Source organism: Podarcis liolepis (assembly GCF_965112155.1).
Source record: "Podarcis liolepis genome assembly, chromosome: 6".
Classification (NCBI taxonomy): Eukaryota; Metazoa; Chordata; class Lepidosauria; order Squamata; family Lacertidae; genus Podarcis; species Podarcis liolepis.
Genome location: NC_139559.1, coordinates 56309356 through 56329627, shown reverse-complemented (window position 1 = coordinate 56329627; position 20272 = coordinate 56309356). Strand labels below are relative to the sequence as shown.

At 41.3% G+C, this 20272-nt stretch overlaps 1 protein-coding gene and 1 long non-coding RNA gene across 8 annotated transcripts in view; one reads left to right on the top strand and one right to left on the bottom strand.

Moving 5' to 3' along the window:
• The window catches only part of RAB3B (RAB3B, member RAS oncogene family), a 52500-nt gene that overhangs the window by 7937 nt on the left and 24291 nt on the right, over nucleotides 1–20272 (top strand). For all 6 annotated transcript variants that reach the window (XR_014527624.1, XM_083509755.1, XM_083509756.1 and 3 more), the window contains exon 2: nucleotides 2350–2577. Coding sequence is in view for 5 of the 6 variants with exons in the window: in XM_083509755.1 (XP_083365881.1) it covers nucleotides 2350–2577 (228 nt within the window). In the remaining variant the exon portion in view is untranslated. The remainder of the gene's footprint in view (nucleotides 1–2349; nucleotides 2578–20272) is intronic.
• On the bottom strand, nucleotides 6038–19842 carry LOC310709732. Of its 2 annotated transcripts, XR_014527651.1 has the most exons (4): nucleotides 19203–19842; nucleotides 14886–14991; nucleotides 13085–13175; nucleotides 6038–6904 (listed from the first exon to the last, which is right to left on the bottom strand). It is a non-coding gene; the product is annotated as an uncharacterized lncRNA (long non-coding RNA). The 2 variants fall into 2 exon arrangements; XR_014527652.1 differs by lacking the exon at nucleotides 6038–6904 and having other exon boundaries at nucleotides 11799–13175.

Genomic DNA, 20272 nt, shown 5'->3' with positions numbered 1-20272 from the left:
TTAGTGTGAATTTCTCTCAATAAACACATTTTTGTATGCAGCTTTGACCAATAGACACATGTTTCCAACCAATTTTCCTTTATATAGGGTTGTCATATGTCTGAAATTTCCCAGACATAGCCAGTATTCAGCCCTTGTAAACAGTGCCAGGGCAAAAATTGCTGGAATGTCTGGGAAAATCTGTATATATAGCAGCCCATGTTGGCAGTGTAGAATTTTGTGAATTTAATAAAAAAATAGCTCAAAAACTAAAGCTCAACAACTTAATACAATGCATTTTTGTATGCTATTTTCACTAATGTGCATTTCCTCCTAATAGATACATTATTGTTTGTATTATTTGGCTGGAGAACTGCATCTCAAAATTCCAAAACATGTGAATTTTTAAGGATAGCTGTGTTTTAGTTCACATATTGGTTCAGGAGGCTAGTCAGGAATCAGGGAGTTATAATCCAACAACATTAGGAGGACTGCAAGTTCCCACCTCTGCCCTAAATAAAGGAGGAAGGTTATATAAATCTAATAAGTAAGTAAGTAAGTAAGTAAGTAAGTAAGTAAGTACCATAAGTATTCAGAGACGTGCAAGTAATAATAACAGAAGCAAGCACCTAGTATTGTACATAGCAACTCCACATATATTCAGGCAAGCTCTGGGATTAGGGAATGGAAAAGACAGAAATCCTACCAACCTGGGTTGTTATTTTTTTTAACAACCCTCTTTTCAGACTTTTCTCTGCAACTGTGATTAAAACAACAACAACTATTCCATATTCTGAATTCCAGGCTGACCATTGCATATAGATTCTGAACTATATACAGGCCTGACTATTTGAGTAGTTGCCATTTGAAGCAATTGTTTCAAGCCAGGAACTGTTGCCAGATGAAAAGAGGTGAAGACCATAGGGAGCAGATGCCCCAGGGGTATCCCGTTATAGTCTGCTTAACAATGTGTGTAAACATTTTGTGGGTTCATCTTCATGCATTTTTAGTGTGTACAATACTGGAGCAAAAGATGGGAGGGGAATATTATTCCTTCGCTGCTTACCCTTTTATTAGCTTACATTTACATTTATATTTATTAAACTATTCCCTCTTTTTCTTTCCACACCAACTTCTAGGTGGGTATATTAATAAGCTGTTCCTCACCATGTTCATACATTTCTGCTTTCATTGCTAAGAGGCCCAGTGCTTTTTCCTAAGGGAGAAATGTACAAGCAATAAGCTTTGCAGTGCCCAGTTACAATGAAATTGACATGGCAAATTGGAATCTACTATATTGATAAGAAGTAATGAATTTCCCAGTGGGGAAATTTGCAAGGAGCAAGAAAAGTGCCAGAATCAAACTGACTAGGTAACTGGCATTAATACTTTTAATGGGAAAGGTTTTCATCTGTCACACTTACGGTAAGTTTTCTCCTAATAGCCTTCTATAAGTCAGTTTTATTGTACATAGTATCTCCACAATGACAATCTTATTTGGAATCCTTTCTTTTTATTAGTGAGAAGAATTGACTTATCATCCTGGGGAAATTTCAAAATATAATATCCATGTGGTACCTGAATGAGAAAATGACAGAATACCTCTCCTTATAAGAGTGTCACCTGTGACGTTTTGATGCACTCGGATTAACATGGGAGCAGGAATCTATCACTTTAGCTGCTGTTCAGTAAACAATGCAATGATTAATACAATCTGGGAGCCAGGTGGCTCCATTTAGCCTTGGCACAAAGTAGGATGTTTTTTCCTTCTTCATTGCGAAATGTTAGCCAACGACACTGAATTCTAATAATGAAACTTGGTCTGTTCAGTTCATATCAGCACCTAATGTAGGCAGGATTAATCATCTTTAAAATGTGCTATCTCTTCATAATCAATCCTAGGGATAGGGTGAATATGGCAGAGTTATTCATAAGCTGTGTTTCTAAGCTATTCTCAGTTTATCTTGATCAGGGCACTGTCAACACCTGTTATCAAATACAGTACTCATTGAGTAGTCTATAGAATTTATAGAATTATCCACACATGTATTTTCTTTATAAATCTAAACAGAAATAAAACCACATGCATCCCTCACTATGTTATGATTATGGAAGCAGGTGTCATGTGCAGATCCGCTTCTGAATCAGGTCCTGCAAGTATGAAAAAGCAATTGCTTACTCTTGATAGATCCGTGTATGTATTGCTCCTGGAATGGGGCCATGAGTTCCACATTATACAATCACTGCTATCAGCTTTGATACTCTTGGTCACCTGGAGATGAGGGCATGTGAGAAGGGATTGCATAGTGCATATTCTGTTCCTGAATAAATTAAATCACAGAGACAAATGTGCTACTCTTATTTCCTTAGATGGCTTCCGTAACAGATGCCAGATATGGACACAAGGATGCTTCCGACCAGAACTTTGATTATATGTTCAAACTCCTGATCATTGGCAACAGCAGCGTGGGCAAGACTTCCTTCCTCTTTAGATATGCTGATGACACTTTCACACCAGCCTTTGTCAGTACTGTGGGGATCGACTTCAAAGTGAAGACTGTTTACAGGAATGACAAGAGGGTAAAACTGCAGATTTGGGTGAGTATCATTTATTCTGGAATCATTAACCTTATGCACTAATGTCATGGAAAGTGGATCAAATTGTGGTTATGGCATATTTGTACTACACGGGCCTTTTGCTTGCATTTTATTTAAGCAGAAGATGTATTAATTATTTGTTTACCTTCTGTCCCTTCTTCTAATGGAAGGGCTTCTTCCATTTGTGGTAGGAACTGAGATCCAGGGGAAGCCTTCTGCTGGAGGTATGAGGGTGATTTTTGCTGATTGCCCTTTCCTCTGAAGTCCCCTCACCCAATAACACCTGACATACTCTTCTGTAAAGTTTTCCAACCCTCTGAAACAGCTGTTGGGGGGCACAAGGAGGAATAAAAATCATCTCCTTGCCTACCCCTAGTGGAAGCAACCCATGAGTAAAGTAGGCTAGATCCAACCCAGAATCTGGATCTGAAACTATTATCATTGCTCTTTATGGGTTACTGAGATCATTTGGGACAGCTGTTACAGTGTGTCTTCTTGTGTATGAAATCAGATTCAAGTGATCCTTCTTTCAGGATGCCTTCACACTTTTTTCTCTGGAACAGCCATGCTTTGCTCACTCACTTTTTACAGAGCATTTAGATGGTGGTGTTATCATTATAGTGCTTTCTGTGTTGTTCTCCTGTGTTTTCTGGCTTGAGCTTGAGACTGTTTTCTTGCAGTCAAATGAAGCTGCAACATTAGCCTGTCTAGTGTGAAGAGGCTTGTAGGGTTCCTGTTCCTTTCAACTAGGGTTAGCTAACCTATGGGCCTCCACATGTTGTTGGACTCCCTTAGTCCCAGCCAGCTTGACCATTGGTGGGTGATGGGAATTGTAGTCCAGCAACATCTGGAGAGCCACAAGTTAGCCATTCCTGCTTTAAACACTTATTATTTGCAAATTTAGTTACTTTAATTACTTCCATTTTATTATTTCTTGTTGGTCCTGGTTGGCAGAAGAGCCTCTCAGCTGCTCCTTAAATCACTTCCATGAACTATTCCATATCAGTTTCTGTTCCCACAGTGGGGAGGAGGGAGAGTCTATAGAAATCACTTTCCTCTGTTTTTCTTGTATTGTATTTAATAAAATGGCAGCCCATATCTTCCTGCATTATCTCTCTCTCTTTCTCTCTGAGCAACATTCATGGTAACTGGTGGGGGCAGAATGGTGGGATCATACCTATTTTTTTCCTTGTACCGCCACTTATCACCAAGCAAATCTTCACCTCAGAGTTACACACACCAACCTCCTCGACAGGCTATACTTCTCCCTTTGTCCATACTCCCTGTACTATCATTGACTCAACCAAACTTTGGGCTGTGTTCACATTACTGTCTTTAAGTACAGTGAAACTATCCCCCCTTTCACAGCTCCCCCCTGCAAGCTGTTCACAACAGCATAACCTTACTGGTGTTTGATGTTTTTCTGATTCTGGACACGTCAGGGGGCATTAATGCGAAGCTGTGCAGGAAGATGTCTTTACCCTAAACAAAGATGTTCACACCTGATGGTACATGAAGTATGTGCTGTGTAATCCTAATCATTTTGACATCTGTAACTGAATCTCTTGGTTACCAGACTGCAGTGTGTAATCCCAATGGACGCATCATTTCATTCCTCCCACCCAAACCTTTGATAATCTGAATATTTAGAATCTATTTGTGATGGAGTTTTTTGTGTTTTTTTCTAAGGTAGTTAAAAGAGCATGAGGCCTCAAGCTTTTGTTTTGTTTCTTATTCCCCTCATTGTTCTACTTGGTTAAAAGATCTGGGTTTTGTATATAAGTGTGACTTTTCCTCTTAGGCTGTGGATGAGGGAGGAATTACAAAAGGAAAGAAAAAGATTAATGGAGCCGCTTTGAAAGTCTCACTTTTGTTGAAAGCTATTGTGGTTGTGCTGTGTAAAAATAGCCTGTTCCACCTCAAAGGCATAAACAAGATATATAATAAAGAATGTGTTTTTACATTTAGTACTCTTAAGATATTTTGATTTGTGAAGGTGATTTGGTTCAAGGAACTGAATAAACATTTCCGAAATTGGAATAGTTTAGTCTTTTTATCTGGGGTGATATTATTTCCTTGTGTTAGTGGGGGTTTTTTAAAACGCATGGTTCTTGCAAGTTCTTTTGTGCAGTATAATTGTTTGTGACACTTGCATTTTTAAATGTGTGAATAATAAAGCTTCACAACAACAGCTAAGATCCAAAGAACTGTGAAACTAGTTTGATGAGCCCAAGAGACTACGCAGCACAATCTTTTGTACTGTGTAGTCAGAAATAAATGGGAGCTTCATCCTAAATAAGTGTGCTTTAGCAGGGACAGGGAACCTGTGTCCCTCTAGATATTGCTGGACTACACCTCCCATCAGCCCCAGCCAGCATGACCAGTGCTCAGGGATGATGGGAGTTGTAGTCCAGCAACCTCTCGACGGCCACAGGTTCCCCATCCCTAGTATATAAGATTGCAAGCTCTTAACTAACAGCAAGCTCCACTGAACCCAGTAGAACACTGTTAGGCACCCCCCTCAAACAGCAGGACCCCCGTAACACATGGAAAACCTTGAAATGGAGAGGGTTTTGAAGTTTTGTTGTTGTCCTATATTCTATATCTTATTATCTGCAGTTGTTGTTTTCTTGTGACCCGTGCCTTTGGTGTGCTTTGGTGTAAAAATTATTCAAACAACATACTAGGTGGATTTTCAGAATTAATCTGTGTTTTGATATGGGGGCCAGCTGTACAAAGATGAAACAAGCCCTTTTGCGTGAGCCCAAGTCAGGGTTGAGGAACTGGCTGCCCTCCAGGTGTTTAGGACTGCAGCTCCCATCAGTTCCAGCTAGCTTGCCCAATGGTCAGGGATGATGGGAGGTGTAGTGTGGCAACATCTGTACGACCACGAGTTCCCTATTCCTGGCCTAAGCAGTCCTTATGGGTTTGGGCATGCTGAGCAGTTCTGTGCATATTTACAGTGGTACCTCAGTTGTCAAACGTAATCCGTTCTGGAAGACCGTTTGACTTCTGAAACGCTTGACAACCAAGGCGCAATGGGCAGTCTGCAATTTTAATTGAAAAAATTGAGAAGAATACAACGGAAGCCGTTCAATTTCCGAGGCGCATTGGAAAACGGAAACAATTACTTCCGGGTTTTCGGGGTTCAAAAACCAAAATGTTTGGCAACGGAGACGTCTGAAAACCGAGGTACCACTGTACTTGGAAACAAGTTCCACTGCATTCATTAGGGCTTACTCCCAGATAAATGTGTTTAGGATTGCAGCCTTATGTGTTTAAGAGCTAAATTATAATCTCCCTTTGTCTCCTGGCTAAAAGCCTTCTGATACTCAGTTCTGAACTGCTGGAGATATTAATTACTGATCAGAAAGGAAAGCTTGGATAGCAGTGTTTCCCCATTTTTTATTTTTTTTTAAAAAATCAAATCGAAGAGTTAAGTTAGCACAGTCCATAGCAGATGGCAACAGCATTACTGTACACTTAGGTTGCCTAGCAGCCAGAGAAAAGTGTATTGAAAAGACCAGTAGGGAGCCAGAGCGGATGAATAGAAGTGGACTTTAAGTGAGAAAAAGGACAATGTTGCCTACTTTGCACTGAAAAGCAAAACTGGGTCCTATATATTTATTTGGTTACAGGAATGCTGCTATTAAATAACTAAGGGTAGATCATATGAAAACTTCAGCTTTTCATAATCTCAGAGTTATTACCAACTCACATCTCTTGGCCTTGCCAACCTCACAGGGTTGTTGTGAGGATAAAATTGGGAGGGGGGACCATGTACATTACCCCAACTTTTTTAGAGGAAAGGTGGACTATAAATGAGTGTTTATGCTGGAATTTGCTCTTGTTGTAATACTTAGTGATTACGTAGGTATTTCGATGCTTTCTCTGTTTTTAAGGTGCTCAAAGAACATGGTTATTGAGTGGCATATAAATGCTATAAACAAACACATATTTTTTCACCATACCAGAATGAGGCCCATTTTAACTTGGCATGTAAGCTTGAGAAGGGGAGCTGTGATGAATTTTGTTTCCTCCACTTCCCTAACAAACCACTAATACTGAAAGTTATCACTTTTCTAACCACTAATACTGAAAGTTATTGCTTTTCTACCTGCCCTGGAAGCTGAACACATCCTCAGTTGGATCCAGGGCTGTATTTCTTAACAGCCTGGTTTGCGCATAACTGTAAAATATGGTGTCTGGCAGACAGTCACTTAGACTTTGGTTTATTGTGTCACAGAATAGCTAAAAAGGACCTTCAGAATGACTTGCATCTCTTTGCTTATGCCTCTGTAGCTTCTGGGTGGTGACAGCTCCTTTGCTATAGTTAAAGAAGAGGTTGGGTTCTCACATAATGCTAAGCTATGGTTAATGTTAGCTAAGGTTTGTAAGCCAACTACAAACCCTGGTTAATGAGCTATATTTAACCATAGGTAATAAATCATAGATAAGCTGCTGGATTCGGTTCACACATTGCACTAAGCCATGGTTTTATAAACTATAGTTTAGTGTTACATTTGAAAAAGGCCATTCCATGAGTTTTTTAAAAATCAGCAGTAAAGTCAACATCAAATTTTAATCTCATGGAAGAAAAATACAGTATTTTTCTATGTATAAGATGCCCCCACGTATAAAATCCCCCTATTTTGGGGGACTCAGATTTAAGAAAATGGGGAGGGGAGATGTATCCGTGTATAAGATGCCCCCATTTATTGACATTATTTTTTAGGGGGGAAACCTAGTCTTACACACTGAAAAATATGGTATATATCCACATTTGAGGGAACGAAATCTGCCTTGTGTCATATCCATTAAAAAGATTCAGTTAACCAGATTTATGGGCAATATTAATAATTTTCATGAATGGTAGAGATATACAGTTCCACAGCAATCATGCACAGCTGCTACCAGAAATATCTAACATCATCCTATTTTTGTAGAGATAATTAAAGCAAATTGAAACTTGACAACCACAAATTACGCTGGATGACTGTTTCTTTTTCCTTTCTTTTGCCAAAATCAATTTGGATGCAGCTGCCTACATGTAAAATATGTTAACACTTTTTTTCATGCACGTACAACGATTGGTGCAAAGCATGTAAAGTGATGCAATGATGAAACTCTATTTTTGTCTGAATGAAACAGAAATTCTGTAGCTGTGATTCTGTAATCAAGTGTGCCTAATTTTATACTGCAAGGTTAGAAATATATATTTTTTATTCAAAAATAAATAATTATGTATCATCTGTTCTGAAACTCGAGAGTTTCCTGTTTCTATTGCAGCTGTGAAGTATTCATCATGAACTACTCTAGAATTGCTGTTGCACCAATTCATCTCTAAAAGAGACGCACAGCTGCTAAGCTGGATGTATGAAAAATGAGTAATACTGTACATAGATGATAGAATGTACATACAACTGAAACAAGAGGAACTAAGGAGGTTATATAGTTATAAAATCAATATGCAAGATGAGCTAAGAATGTAAGATGATCCAGGATTTTAATACATTGAAACTGGAGAGAAGATTTAGGGGAAGATCAGATTTACGGGAGCTAAGATTCCCAGTGATCTTTTTGTACCTCTCCCATCAGATGTCAAGGCAATAAAGAACTACACAATTTTTAGAAGACATCTGAAGGCAACGCTGTATCGGGAAGTTTTTAACGTTTGACATTTTATTATGTTGTTATAATCTGCTGGAAGCCACCCAGAGTGGCTGGGGAAACCTAGCCAGATGGGCGGAGTATAATCATCATCATCATCATCATCATCATTATCATCATGTAGTTGTTATTATTATTGTAATTGTGCTTAGTTACCAGAATATGATCCTATTAGGACATTGCTTTCACATCATTTATTGACTCATTGTAGTGATCCTCTTGAGCAAGCGACATTAATAGGTGAACCAGAAACACACTGATCTTCGCACTACTGACCAGGGCCAGCCCTCCCATGAGGCTGTGTTAGGTGACCGCCTCAGGCAGCAGGATCTGCACAATCTACATAGATCTGACCCCTAATACATAGGTGTGGCTGCCATGTAATGCTTCTTCTCCAGCTGCTGCCTGCTTCTCTTCCTTCTCTGGCCTTGGCTTCTGGGTTGGTTTCAGTTTCTGCCTCCTTTTTGCCTGGGGGAGGGGCTACTGTGCAAGCATAGCGCCTCCTTTTCACGAAGCCAGAGGGCGAGAAGAAGCCAAAGCTGCTGCTTTACCAGTGTTCCCTCCCTCCTTCCCTCCCTCCAGATGCAGATCTTCACTCTCAACTTCTCCCCACCCCCCCATATTGATGCTGCCTCCCTTTTCCCTGATACTGATCATTCTTCCAATAGATGGAGGCTCAAGGTGGCGTTTCCCTCCTTGTTTAATACATCACAACCCTGTGACTGAACTATAAATGAGAGTTATGTCCAAACTGCATATTACATGTCGCATACCAAATAAATAAACACCTCATGAGTAATGTCTGAACCATGCCAGGTCTATCAGTCGGATCAAACTAAGCACGTACAGTGGTACCTCTGGTTACGTACTTAATTCGTTCGGGAGGTCCGTTCTTAACCTGAAGCACCACTTTAGCTAATGGGGCCTTGCGCCGCCGCTGCTCGATTTCTGTTCTTATCCTGAAGCAAAGTTCTTAACCCAAGGTACTATTTCTGGGTTAGCGGAGTCTGTAACCTGAAGCATATGTAACCTGAGGTACCACTGTACTTTAAAGCACTTTCATAAAAAGCAGTTGCGGCGGTGGTGGGTTTCTACTCTGGATTGGTATTACATGGCACAGAGAGTGGTCTCTTTCCTCCCTGCCCTGTTTTCCTGCTGAAAATTGGTTCCTCATATAGCTGTTTGCTCCCAAAGGTTCTGTTTGCTGCAAACATTTGCTGATTTGTGGCTATTAGGTATCTTTTAGACCATGCTTGGAAACAGGGAAGAGCGCTGCCATGATTGGAAACAAAACAATGGCACTCACCTTCAACATTTGATGGTCTAACATACTGTGGCAACTTTGTCAAGGTCAGAATGTTGTTGGCATCTGTCTGTCTCGAGAGACAATGGAGTGTACCTCTGGGGGTGAAGTCAGACCGCTGGAGAACCACAGCGTCTGCTGTGACTGCAGAGACCAGTAAGTCATAACTGCTTCCTCCTGCGTTAGCAGCACTGAACTGATCTCTCTGGGGTGCAAGCTTGGGCAGTGTGTATGGAGGTCCTGGGTTGCCCAGACGACAGCAGGGAATGCATATTTGACCCAACTCCTTTTATCATTATGTGCAAGAAGAGTGGTTCACTCTCTGCATCTTTCATAATACACCATCATGCTGTCATGCTATAGTGAACAGTCACCCGAACAAGCCCTACGAATCAATAGGCAAACTTACCATCACTTCACCATGAGGTATCTAAAAGGAGCCTCCTACAAGCATGGCTCTTGTGCAAATCTTGTGAATTTGGACCTACTGTAGAAGGGGTTTTATGGATCAGAAGTAGAGCAGGCTTTGAAATGCACTGTTCCTTATGCCAGATTTTCCTGTCAAACACCATGTTGTTTGCACTTCCAAATGAACTGCAGTCACTACTGAAAATCCCTGGGGCTGCACTTGTCAAACACGTTTTCTCCCTTCTGGAACCAGAAGCTCTTATACCTACCCTTTGTCCATGTCTCAGTTTTTCAGCTATGCTAATTTCTTATCACTTGCACAACCTCTAGCTGACAGTGACTCATAGCTAGAAAATGAAATGTGCATCTGTGATACAGTTATGGGAGTATCTTTTCATAGTAAGCAAAGAACAGTCACAGGGAGATTCATGTCAACTTTTCTTAGACCACCAAGGGGAGAATGGAGCCTGAGGTAGAGAGGATGCAGACCTGGCATATCTAGGGAGAGGGTGAGGGAGGATTGATTTCTGTCCAAATCCAAGGCTGTGGCTCTGGGGGAAGCAAGACCCTCTTGGAGTATTAATGCTGCCAGTCCTTCCCTCACAGGCTTAGGTTGTATATATATGTGTGTGTGTAAATGAACCATAGACCATAAAGACACCACAGTCTCCAAAGGAAATACGAACCCTGGGCAAGCGCCTGGAACCCCTAGAATCTCACACATCTCAAAAATTGGGGTGCCATGCAGCAATGGGGGGGGGAGCTCATTACCGTATCCGAGGGGGTCAGAAATACACAGCACTTATGCTACTACTGCTGATGGAGCTGCATTTCTGCTTTTTTTAAATAAATGAATGAGCAGAGTAGTCCCAACTGTTTTAAAAGCACATTCATCTTAATTTACCAGGTTGGGTTGTTATTTCAAGACTTCAGATCATATTTTGAATGTGCCTTCAAATCCAATAAGAATGTATTGGAAATGGTTCTGTAAATGTATGATAATTCATTTTATGTTGTCATGGTAGTTAACAATGCAGAATGATTTTTAAGTCTCCTTTTATAAGTATCTTCAGAGGGTTCCCCCTACCCACTTTATGAACTTGAGACTAAGGATGCCTGTAGGATTTTTATTCACTTGTGTGTGGGTGACTAATGGATTTTTAATAGAAGTCACGAAAGGGAATGTGCATGAACATTATTTGGGGAAAATATCTTATATTACTTGTGGAAAACAGCATGTAATATTGCGTTTGAAATTAAAATCCGGGAAGTTTGCTCAGGCATACCTATTTCAAAAGTTGATTGAATTCATGTTCAGAAACAACAGGCAATATGTATCACTATTTTTATGAAGAGGTATTACTTTTAATGATGCAAGATTTTTCTGTCACACTAGCTTCCTTAAGATATTGATTGCAGGGTGGAAATAGAGGGTCAGATTCAGATTTCCAAAACTGAAGCAACTTCAATCCAGGAATTTTTTTCTGAAGGTTTACGTTCCTGGGATTAAGTTTATAATCTGATCCTGGTTTTATGTTCTCAAGGTAGTGTTCTTCCTTGATTTCCATTTTCACTCTGGTTCTCCTGTGTGAAGCAGTGGGGCCCAATAGTTCCCTAACAGGAGTCTGAGGCTGATCTGTTATGAATTTATTGGCTGGGGATTTTCTGTTTAATTGCTGCTCTGGAATCATTACTGATAAAGGGTGACTAATGAATCCAATAATTAACCAAATTATACTGGGCTTCTTGCATCTTTCTTTTTTTAAATAAAGAAATTGGAAATCAGCAATTGAAGCCTTCCTACCCCACCATCCACCCTCCCATCCCTGAACAAACAACTCATTAAGGCAATTACTCACTAATCCTCTAGCTGTGATAACAGGACAAGAAAAATGACAGAATCTGGAAAGGGAAAATATTAAATTTTAAAGCATGGGGTTCCTGGAAAGTCTTAATAGTTTTTTTTCTACACTGTCCTGACTTAAGCTGCAATTCTGTTTTATTAGAAAAATAGAATAAAATGTCCCACAAAACATATTTGAAAAACACATTTTTTTGGGGGGGGGGAACAGCCAAGTGCTACTTATAATTTATCAATTACAGGATGGTTTAGAAGTTCCTTCTCCTGCTGTGTTACCTGACACATTACTATCTTGCTTAATGCTTCTCATGGTACATCTCTCGTAGCTTTCACCTTTGCCTTCCTACTCTTGGGACAGGTCTGCTCCTCTTTCTAACTAAGAATTCCTTCATGGGATGACTTATAGGTTCAGTTTGGACATAACTCTCATTTATAATTTAGTCTGACATGAATGAGCTTCAGGCTCGTGTGTCATCACCTTTAACCCCACTCCCAGGTGGTCATAAGAAGCAGCAGCTTTCATTTCCATTTTCAATGAGCCAGAGGTTATCATTGTGTCTCAACCCTTCATCTTAACCACGTTAATCTATGGCTTTGGAAAACAAGCCAACTTCATAAACCACCATTTGAAGCATGCTTCTTTCAACAAATCCTAGTTAAGAAGTCTGTGGCATCACTTCCCTCTACCCCAGAGGTCGGCAACCTAAGGCCTATGGGCGGTTCCGGCCCATGAGCTTCCTTGAACCAGCCTACAGCCGTTCCATGGATTGGCGTGGGGATTCCATGCTCCCCCCCCGGCGCCATTTTTTTCTTGCCGCGGGGACCGACTTCTGGGTTGGAAGAGCGCCAGAAATAGCATGTGCACATGTGCATAGGTGCTCCTCCATCCTGGAAGGGTGCCGGAAATAGCTTGAGCGCACGCACGGGTGCGCATGCTCCGGCCCACCAAGAGGTCTGCCAGGGAGTGGACTGGACCGGCCTCAAAAAACATTGCCAACCCCTACTCTACCCCTAGTTTTATGGTAGATAGGGTGGTGCTTTTGTGCACATCCCCGAAGGGCAGGAGCAAGCCCAACTTGTTGAGTTAGGAGAGGGTGCTGAGTGGGATGCTTTAAAAAGCTCTTCTGCCCCAAGACATTGTCTTTTCAGCCTTCAGCACAGCTCATCACCCACCTCTGAGGACACAGTGTTGGTTGCCAGTTGATAGGTCTGTGTAGGAAGTTTAGATAGCGCTGCAGGGTTTTCCCCACGTACACCACACTTACCAGAAAGTGGACATATTAGTCTCATTTCTAGCCCACGTCACTGTTGTTTATGTTCATTCATAAGGGCACTCCAGCCCATTTCCAGATTAATCTGTAATGGTGAAAAAAAATCTATGAAAGTTCATGTCTAATCACAAAATGACTATGTATCAATGTAGCTCAAGATGAGCATTTTAGGATAAAACACATTTAGAAATGCATACTTTAATAAGACTTAAATATGCATTTCAAATGCATTTTATAATGAGACTAAAAGGCTCCATGTTTGTGTGCCCAACTCACCACACAAAGGCAGGAGGCTTGAGGGGAGGGGCAGGTGATACAGGCAGATGTTCCTCAGCACAGCTTTGTGAGAGCTATGAGGAACCGGGGTACATGAAAAGCTAGGAAGCGTAGCTTATCCGGAACAGTGAAAGAAGGAAGGCTGCTCTTTGTCTGTCTTACAGGGAACCAGGGCTGGATGGAGGGAGTTAGTTATATTGAAGGAGCTGAAAAAACCAGGGCTTGTACAATGCTAAAACATAGTTTAGTGTAGCATCCAAATGAGGCCATGGATGTGTCCAGTTTCAGATCCACCATGTTGCTACCTCTGGCACATTGCTTGCTTTGAGCTACTGTTAATTTTCTAGAGAAAGAAGTTGGGGTTCAAGTCTCGCAGGAATTACTCAGAAGTGAGGGCAGCACACTTCACACCTGCTGAGAAGCACTTTAATATATTTTATTTAACAAGATTTATATATCACTTAATTTGAAAACAAAGCACTGAACAGTTTACGTGAAATAATACAAAATATTCATGAGAAAATACCAATAAAAAGAACAATCTTAAAAGTAAAATTGTATATCTGAGTAGACTTGCCTAAACAGAAAATTTTTTAGCAGGCACTGAAAGCAATACAGTGGTTGCAATATTAATATTCTTACTTCATATGTTCTAAAGTTGAACTCTGGTACTGAAAACAGATGGTAAATTTAGAAAAACACATGAGATTGGAAAGAAGACCTAAGGGTACAGGTGAGAGCATAAGCTCTTTCCACCTTGTCCCAGCTGGCTTGATTCTCTCTTGAACTACAAGCTCCACTTGGCTAAAATGAAGATAGGGTCATAGGCCAAAATTAACAGGAGTGAGTGCTGCATCCATGGGAAAAGTGGCGTCAAAATAAAATGCCCAGCTATTCAGGTCACCTGGCCACTGGCTCTGATCTCAATTTTTCATTATACTTCTTGCCCCACCCTTTCCTTTTCTACATCTGGGTTCTCCACTGTGAAGCTTGGCACTTGTCTTTTGACCTTCAAGCTCTGCATGCGTTTTGTAGTGTTTGAGAAAAGGTCAGGTGTCACAGGACTTAAAACTGATGAATAATGTAATCTAGACCCTGTGAGCTTTCGATCTAGGCTGTATAATCACAAGTAAATATGAGCAGGCTTCATTATATCAAATATTTGGCTCCTGTTTTTGAAGTGGCTGCCAAAGTGTCAGAGCCAGAAATGTGTTTTTGAATTAAATGAAAAGACTTCAAAATGGTAGAAATGGCAGGCTGTTGCTGTTAGTGTCTACACTGAGGACTCTCACATAACATTATGCATATGTGTCTGTGGAGGGGTGTGTGTGTGCGTGTACATGCACGCACACACACACACACACACACACACACACACACACATCCATGTATCCCTACAGGCTAACTTACACAGATACATGTATTATTATTGTATATTTACATCAGCACCTATAGGAATCCAGTCCTTTTTTTGAAATTAACATCTTTGATTGTCAATCTGTCATAATTCATTGCTCACCAATCCACAGTTAGAGAATGGAGGCTCTGGAGTTCAGCCATAGCCTTCCCAGAAAAGGTGGTTTGGACAAGGGAACTGATGGAAGAGGGAAGTCACACTGGAGTTCCTTGGATAAAGGGAAATACAGTACTGGAAGTTACTCTGAGAACACAGCAGAGTTACTTAAGAGAACAGGTGCCTGAGGATGGAAGAGTTGGAGGAGCAAAGTTTGTGGAGAGGATGTGACAATGGGAGTGTGACTTTGCTCCTGCTTCTTGGTCTCTTATCAGCTTTTAATACCATCAACCATAGTATCCTCCTGGCAGCGGCAGAGCTTCATGCTCTGACATCGGGGGCGGGGGCGGAGAGCCGGCGGGGGGGGGGGGCTGTTGTGCGTCCTGGGGGCGGGGCACACCGCCTGCAGGGGCATGGTGTCCAACGCGGGCTGCAGGGACAGCCGCAATGGCACCCTACTGGGATCGCACTGCTGGGGGCAGTGCACTCCCCCCGCACTCCTCTTCCTCTGCCAGTGCCTCCTGGACCAGTTCTGGGGAATGGGAAGTGGCTGCAGTCATACCTTCTGGACCAAGTCCAGAGAGTAACATTAGGAGAGTGTTTTTTGGCACCCTGGCAGCTACGTTATGAATCTGTTTTAATCTATTCTCTCCCCCCCCCAAATAATTTTTATTAGTTTTCAGTTACAAAAAATCCAAAACAGACCTCATTATATGCATATCGAATCATAATACCAAATCAAATAACAATTAATCAAATATCCAATTATATAATTTGGGTGACCTCCCGCTTGCTGGATTACAGGTTCAGTAATTCTTTTTTTTCCCTTCCTGCTTTCAACATCTTATTTATTCCAGTTGTATTCCAATCTTAATCATATTCTCTTGTTCAACAGCTGCAATTTTTCTGTTTTAGTCTATTCTATTGCGGTTTTAACTTTTCGTATGTTTTAAATTATGGCTGTAATTATTATTTTTTAGTGATAATTTTTATCATTTTATCTTTTTTTGTTAACTGCTTTGAGGTTTTCTTCTACAGTCAAGTGGCTTGCCTCTTTTCCTGCTGCTTCTTATTTTTTCTCTTTCACCCTCTATCACTATCTCCTGTTTATTTTCCAGAAGTACATTTCTTCTGCTTAGTTCAAAAGTGGTGAACACCTGATAAAAGGATGCCTAGTATGAGATCAGATCAGGACACTCCAATATGTTAAATGATGAGTGAGAACAGATGTGGAAGTGGTTTGTGTTTTATAGCACATTTCCTGTGATGCAAAGGATTCATTTCAGACAAGACTGTTGTTTCATTAAAAATAAAATTGAGTAAACATAGTCCAACAAGCTAATGAGCCTTGTTGAGCTCATTTTAAATGAAGCTTCAGAGATATCATTTTTGTAATCAGTGCAGGATGAATTTCATTCAACATAATGGATAAGCCACAATATGTTGACATTAGGACTGATGGATCTGCTCGATATCCATTGGTTTCACCTATAGTTTATTTATTTAATGAGCAGTTATTCTTAAGTATCCAAGTCTTAAAGGGCTTTTCAGACAATCAGAATAACTTGAGTGAGTTCCACTCCTGATCCAATACCCTGATTGCACATGACAGACCATGCAGGTTGTGGTACGTAGCCTTACTGTGAGGAGAGATGGGGAAATTAGCCTTCCCACTGAGCATTTCTGGGTGAGCATGTTTATATAGGCTTCCGATAACACTTTGGTGCTGGTGTTAAACAGTGTAGAAGTGTAAGGAAATAATGAAATAAAGTTACCTGAAAAGTTGGGGCATTGCATGGGGAAGTATGAAGCTCATCTCTTTTTGAGCTTAACTACAAATAATAGTTAAGCACTAGTGCTGTAGTTGTACGCTGAGGCACCCTAGTTGGAGGAGGGTTTGGGTTGTATCCAACTAAGATCTACTCGGAGTAAACCCACTGAAATTAATAGACCTAAATTTGTTACGTCCATGAATATCGGTGGGTCTGCTCTGAGTATGAACTACCATTTGATACAGCCCACTGAATTTTATGAGTGACTCATGAAATGTTGCCGTTTGAACTTGAAGAAAAGTTGATAGTCCTGTAACAGAAACAGTGCCTAAGGGAAAATGTCAAGAGTCCTATTCAACAAACATATAAAAGTGGTGTGCTTACTACTCCTCTAACTGCTAAACTGGAAAGCCAGAGGCAAATCTAGTTTTGAAATGACTTAAAAGAGAAAGAGCCCCTGGCTAATAGAGCTCTTTTCAAACCTCAGTCCACTAGGGCTACAATCTTGTGTTCTGCCACTCACAATTCTTGAACTCATCTATCATTCTGCCTGGAAATGAACTACTGTACAGTCAGAGCTAAAGATCCTGCAAAGGTCACTGCCAGCATCCTTTTCCTCCAGAGTACGGAATTCAACCTGGATAGATCAAGCTTTTCCTCCTATTAGGAGAAATGAGGTGGGGATTTGGATGGACTGCCCTGTGCTTTGTTTCAGAGCCAAAACTGCCCAAGACATTTTGCTGCCTGAGGCAAAGGACAAGATCATGTCCCATTCATTTGACATAAAGAAGCTGATCAGACTGGCAGCTCAGGCTTATTTTGACATGGGTGATGGGCCAGCATCCTCTTGAGGGCATCAGGCTACTAGGCATGTGCACACACATTTCTGTCTCCTGACACCTCACTACACTGCTCCACAGCACCCATCACCAGAGACAACTATCTCACGCTGCCTGATGGTAGGATCAGCCCTGTTAAGAATGTTCTTAGTTTCAGTGAATAAAGACTGAAACTAGAATTGTAGTCTGTGCACAATTCTTAGTTCTTCTTCGGCTGTAGAATTCAGTTGTGATGTTTGAGTGTATTTAGAGAACTGCACAGTATACACAAGAGTAAAGTGAATCTGTAGGAAGTGAGAATGGAGCTCCAGGGAGCACACAGAAGAGACATGTTTAATAAATAAGACTTAGGATAGCAGAAAGAAAAGGTGGAAATTATGAGTGGAACAGTCAATAATTAAGGCAAATGCAGGTTAATCTATAAAGCAGGGGAAATGTTTCAGATGCTTCTGTTTTAAGACACTGAGATTTTTGGTCCCAGCATTTGACTACCCTTGTCAAAGATAGATCTTATTTTAGAATAGAATTTTCAATAAATAAAGTTCCAGGCAAAGTTTCAGATGTTCACAGATCTAGGAAGGAAATAGAAAACAGTCATTTATTTTAAGCCAACTGGAGGGGTTGGGTGGAGAATATGTAGGGAATGGTTTTCACAAAGGTAGCTTTAAATAGAAAGACAAAAATTACATCAACGTAAAGGTGAGTTGCCTAAAATAGTCTGTGAAATGACAGATCTTTCCCATATCCCCACAGGCAGTAATAACCACATGGCAGGCTGAAACATAGCCTCTGAACCAAATGGTTGAAAAGGGACAGAAGCAGTTTTGACAATGGTGTATTGCAGAGGTTTTTAGCCTTCTGAGGTCCATGGCTCTCTTGACCAACTGCGTTCTTTCTGCGGCACCCCTGTGGGGCTCAGGAGCCCAGTTACATCACCCCTTACCTGCAGAGCCGGCAGCCCTTCACCTCTTTTCAAGCACCCTCCCTTGAGGAGTGTTTCCTCAGTCTCCTCTCCTCTTCCCTCTCCTTGGGAAAGGGAAGTTTTTAATATGTAATGCTGTACTGTTTTTAACACTGATTGGGAGCCGCCCAGAGTGGCTGAGGAAACTCAGCCAGATGGGTGGGGTATAAATAATAAATAATAAATAATTATTATTATTATTATTATTATTATTTATTAATTAGGAATCCTCTGGGCAGCTGCTGCTGTCGCCCCCGGTCTCTGAGCTGCCCCCCACCCCAAAGAGAGTTGCCTCCTCACACTACCCCACAGGGGCCTGGGAAGCACCTCTGGCCAGCCCCACAGTGACCATTTGCCTGGGGTACTAGTAGCCAGGGCTGTTGCAACAAAGATCTGTGCAAGCCTTTGAGAGGCAGAGACGCGAGAGGACATCAGAGGGAAGGCAAGAGGGAAAGAGGCCAGTGTCGTCCGCAGCACCCCAACCATAATTGAAGACACCCCAGGGTGCCATGACTCACGACACACACTAGTATGTGGTACTGGCTGGAATGCAATCTATCATACAAGGATAAAAAATCACATATACTGTTCCACCCAATTTGGCCTCTGGCTCGCTCTGCCCACCACCAACATGCACCTCCCTGAAAGTTGGACGTGAAGGGAAAAAGTTCCCCACCCCTATGCTAAGTAAATAATATGTGACATCCAGCTGTAGGTTTTCATAACTAATACCTCTGAAAATATAGCTTACTTAAAAGAACTGAGAGGAGACGCTTCTGCGTTGCCACTGGAAATCCCAGAGGAGGAGTGTGGGCCGAGTTCATTTATGACCCTCTTGAACATGGATGAGCTTGGAACATTCTCAGCCAAAATGCCTCATTCCCTCATGAACCACCTTCTGGGGGCTGTGTGCCTGTGATGGTTGGGGTGGATGTGACTCTTCCCTTTGTAGGGAGGGCTATGTTCCTGCCCTGCCATGTCTACATCTCTTTTCCTTCTCCATCCAAGTCAGCAAAGAGGCATTATAATAGTTGAACACATTCTGGCCAGGCAAGAGCACTTGAAGGCCCAGAGCAAGGCCCATTAGGGGTGTGGCTTGGTGGATAGAGAGGCCTGTGGGGCCTTTTGGTTTGCAAAAACCTGTTCTTGTCTATATATATTTGGGGCCTGTGCATCTCCCAGTCCAATTTAAAGCAGCCTTTAGCTTGAAATGAGAAATTTCCCAAATACTATACAGTGTGGTGCCAAACTGCAAGCAACAGCTATGTTTTCCCTACAGATATAACTGCTGCATCTGTTCAGTGTGAATCAATATCCCTTACCTGCTTCAGACGGGTGGCGGCTTGGCATTTTTAAATAAATAAAGGAAAAATATGTCTGTATCTAATACTGCTATTATGTCTTCCTTTCAGAATTTGAAATGATTACTTACCCAAACATGGTTTGTACTACCCTAGTCACAAACTGATCATTCGCATTGATTGCTTCACCCTCCGCACTGCTCATTTCTTGTATATGCTAACAGTTTCCATTGTGCTTTGGTGCTAAAAAGAAACCAATGCAGTCAGGTTCTGAATAGAATCAAAATGTATTTTTGCATCTTGTGGCACAGCGTGCTTTGATAGTGAAGACAGAAAATGGCATCCATTTCAAATTGCTGGAGTTTTAATCCCTGTGTATAAACCCACTTTTCAATCAGTTTAGAAATCAGCATTAAAGAAAGAGCAACAATCTTACAGTCTGATCCTAAATTCATCTCACGGATGCCAATTCAACTGATATTCAAGGAATTTATTTTCACGCATATGTAGGTTTTATGAC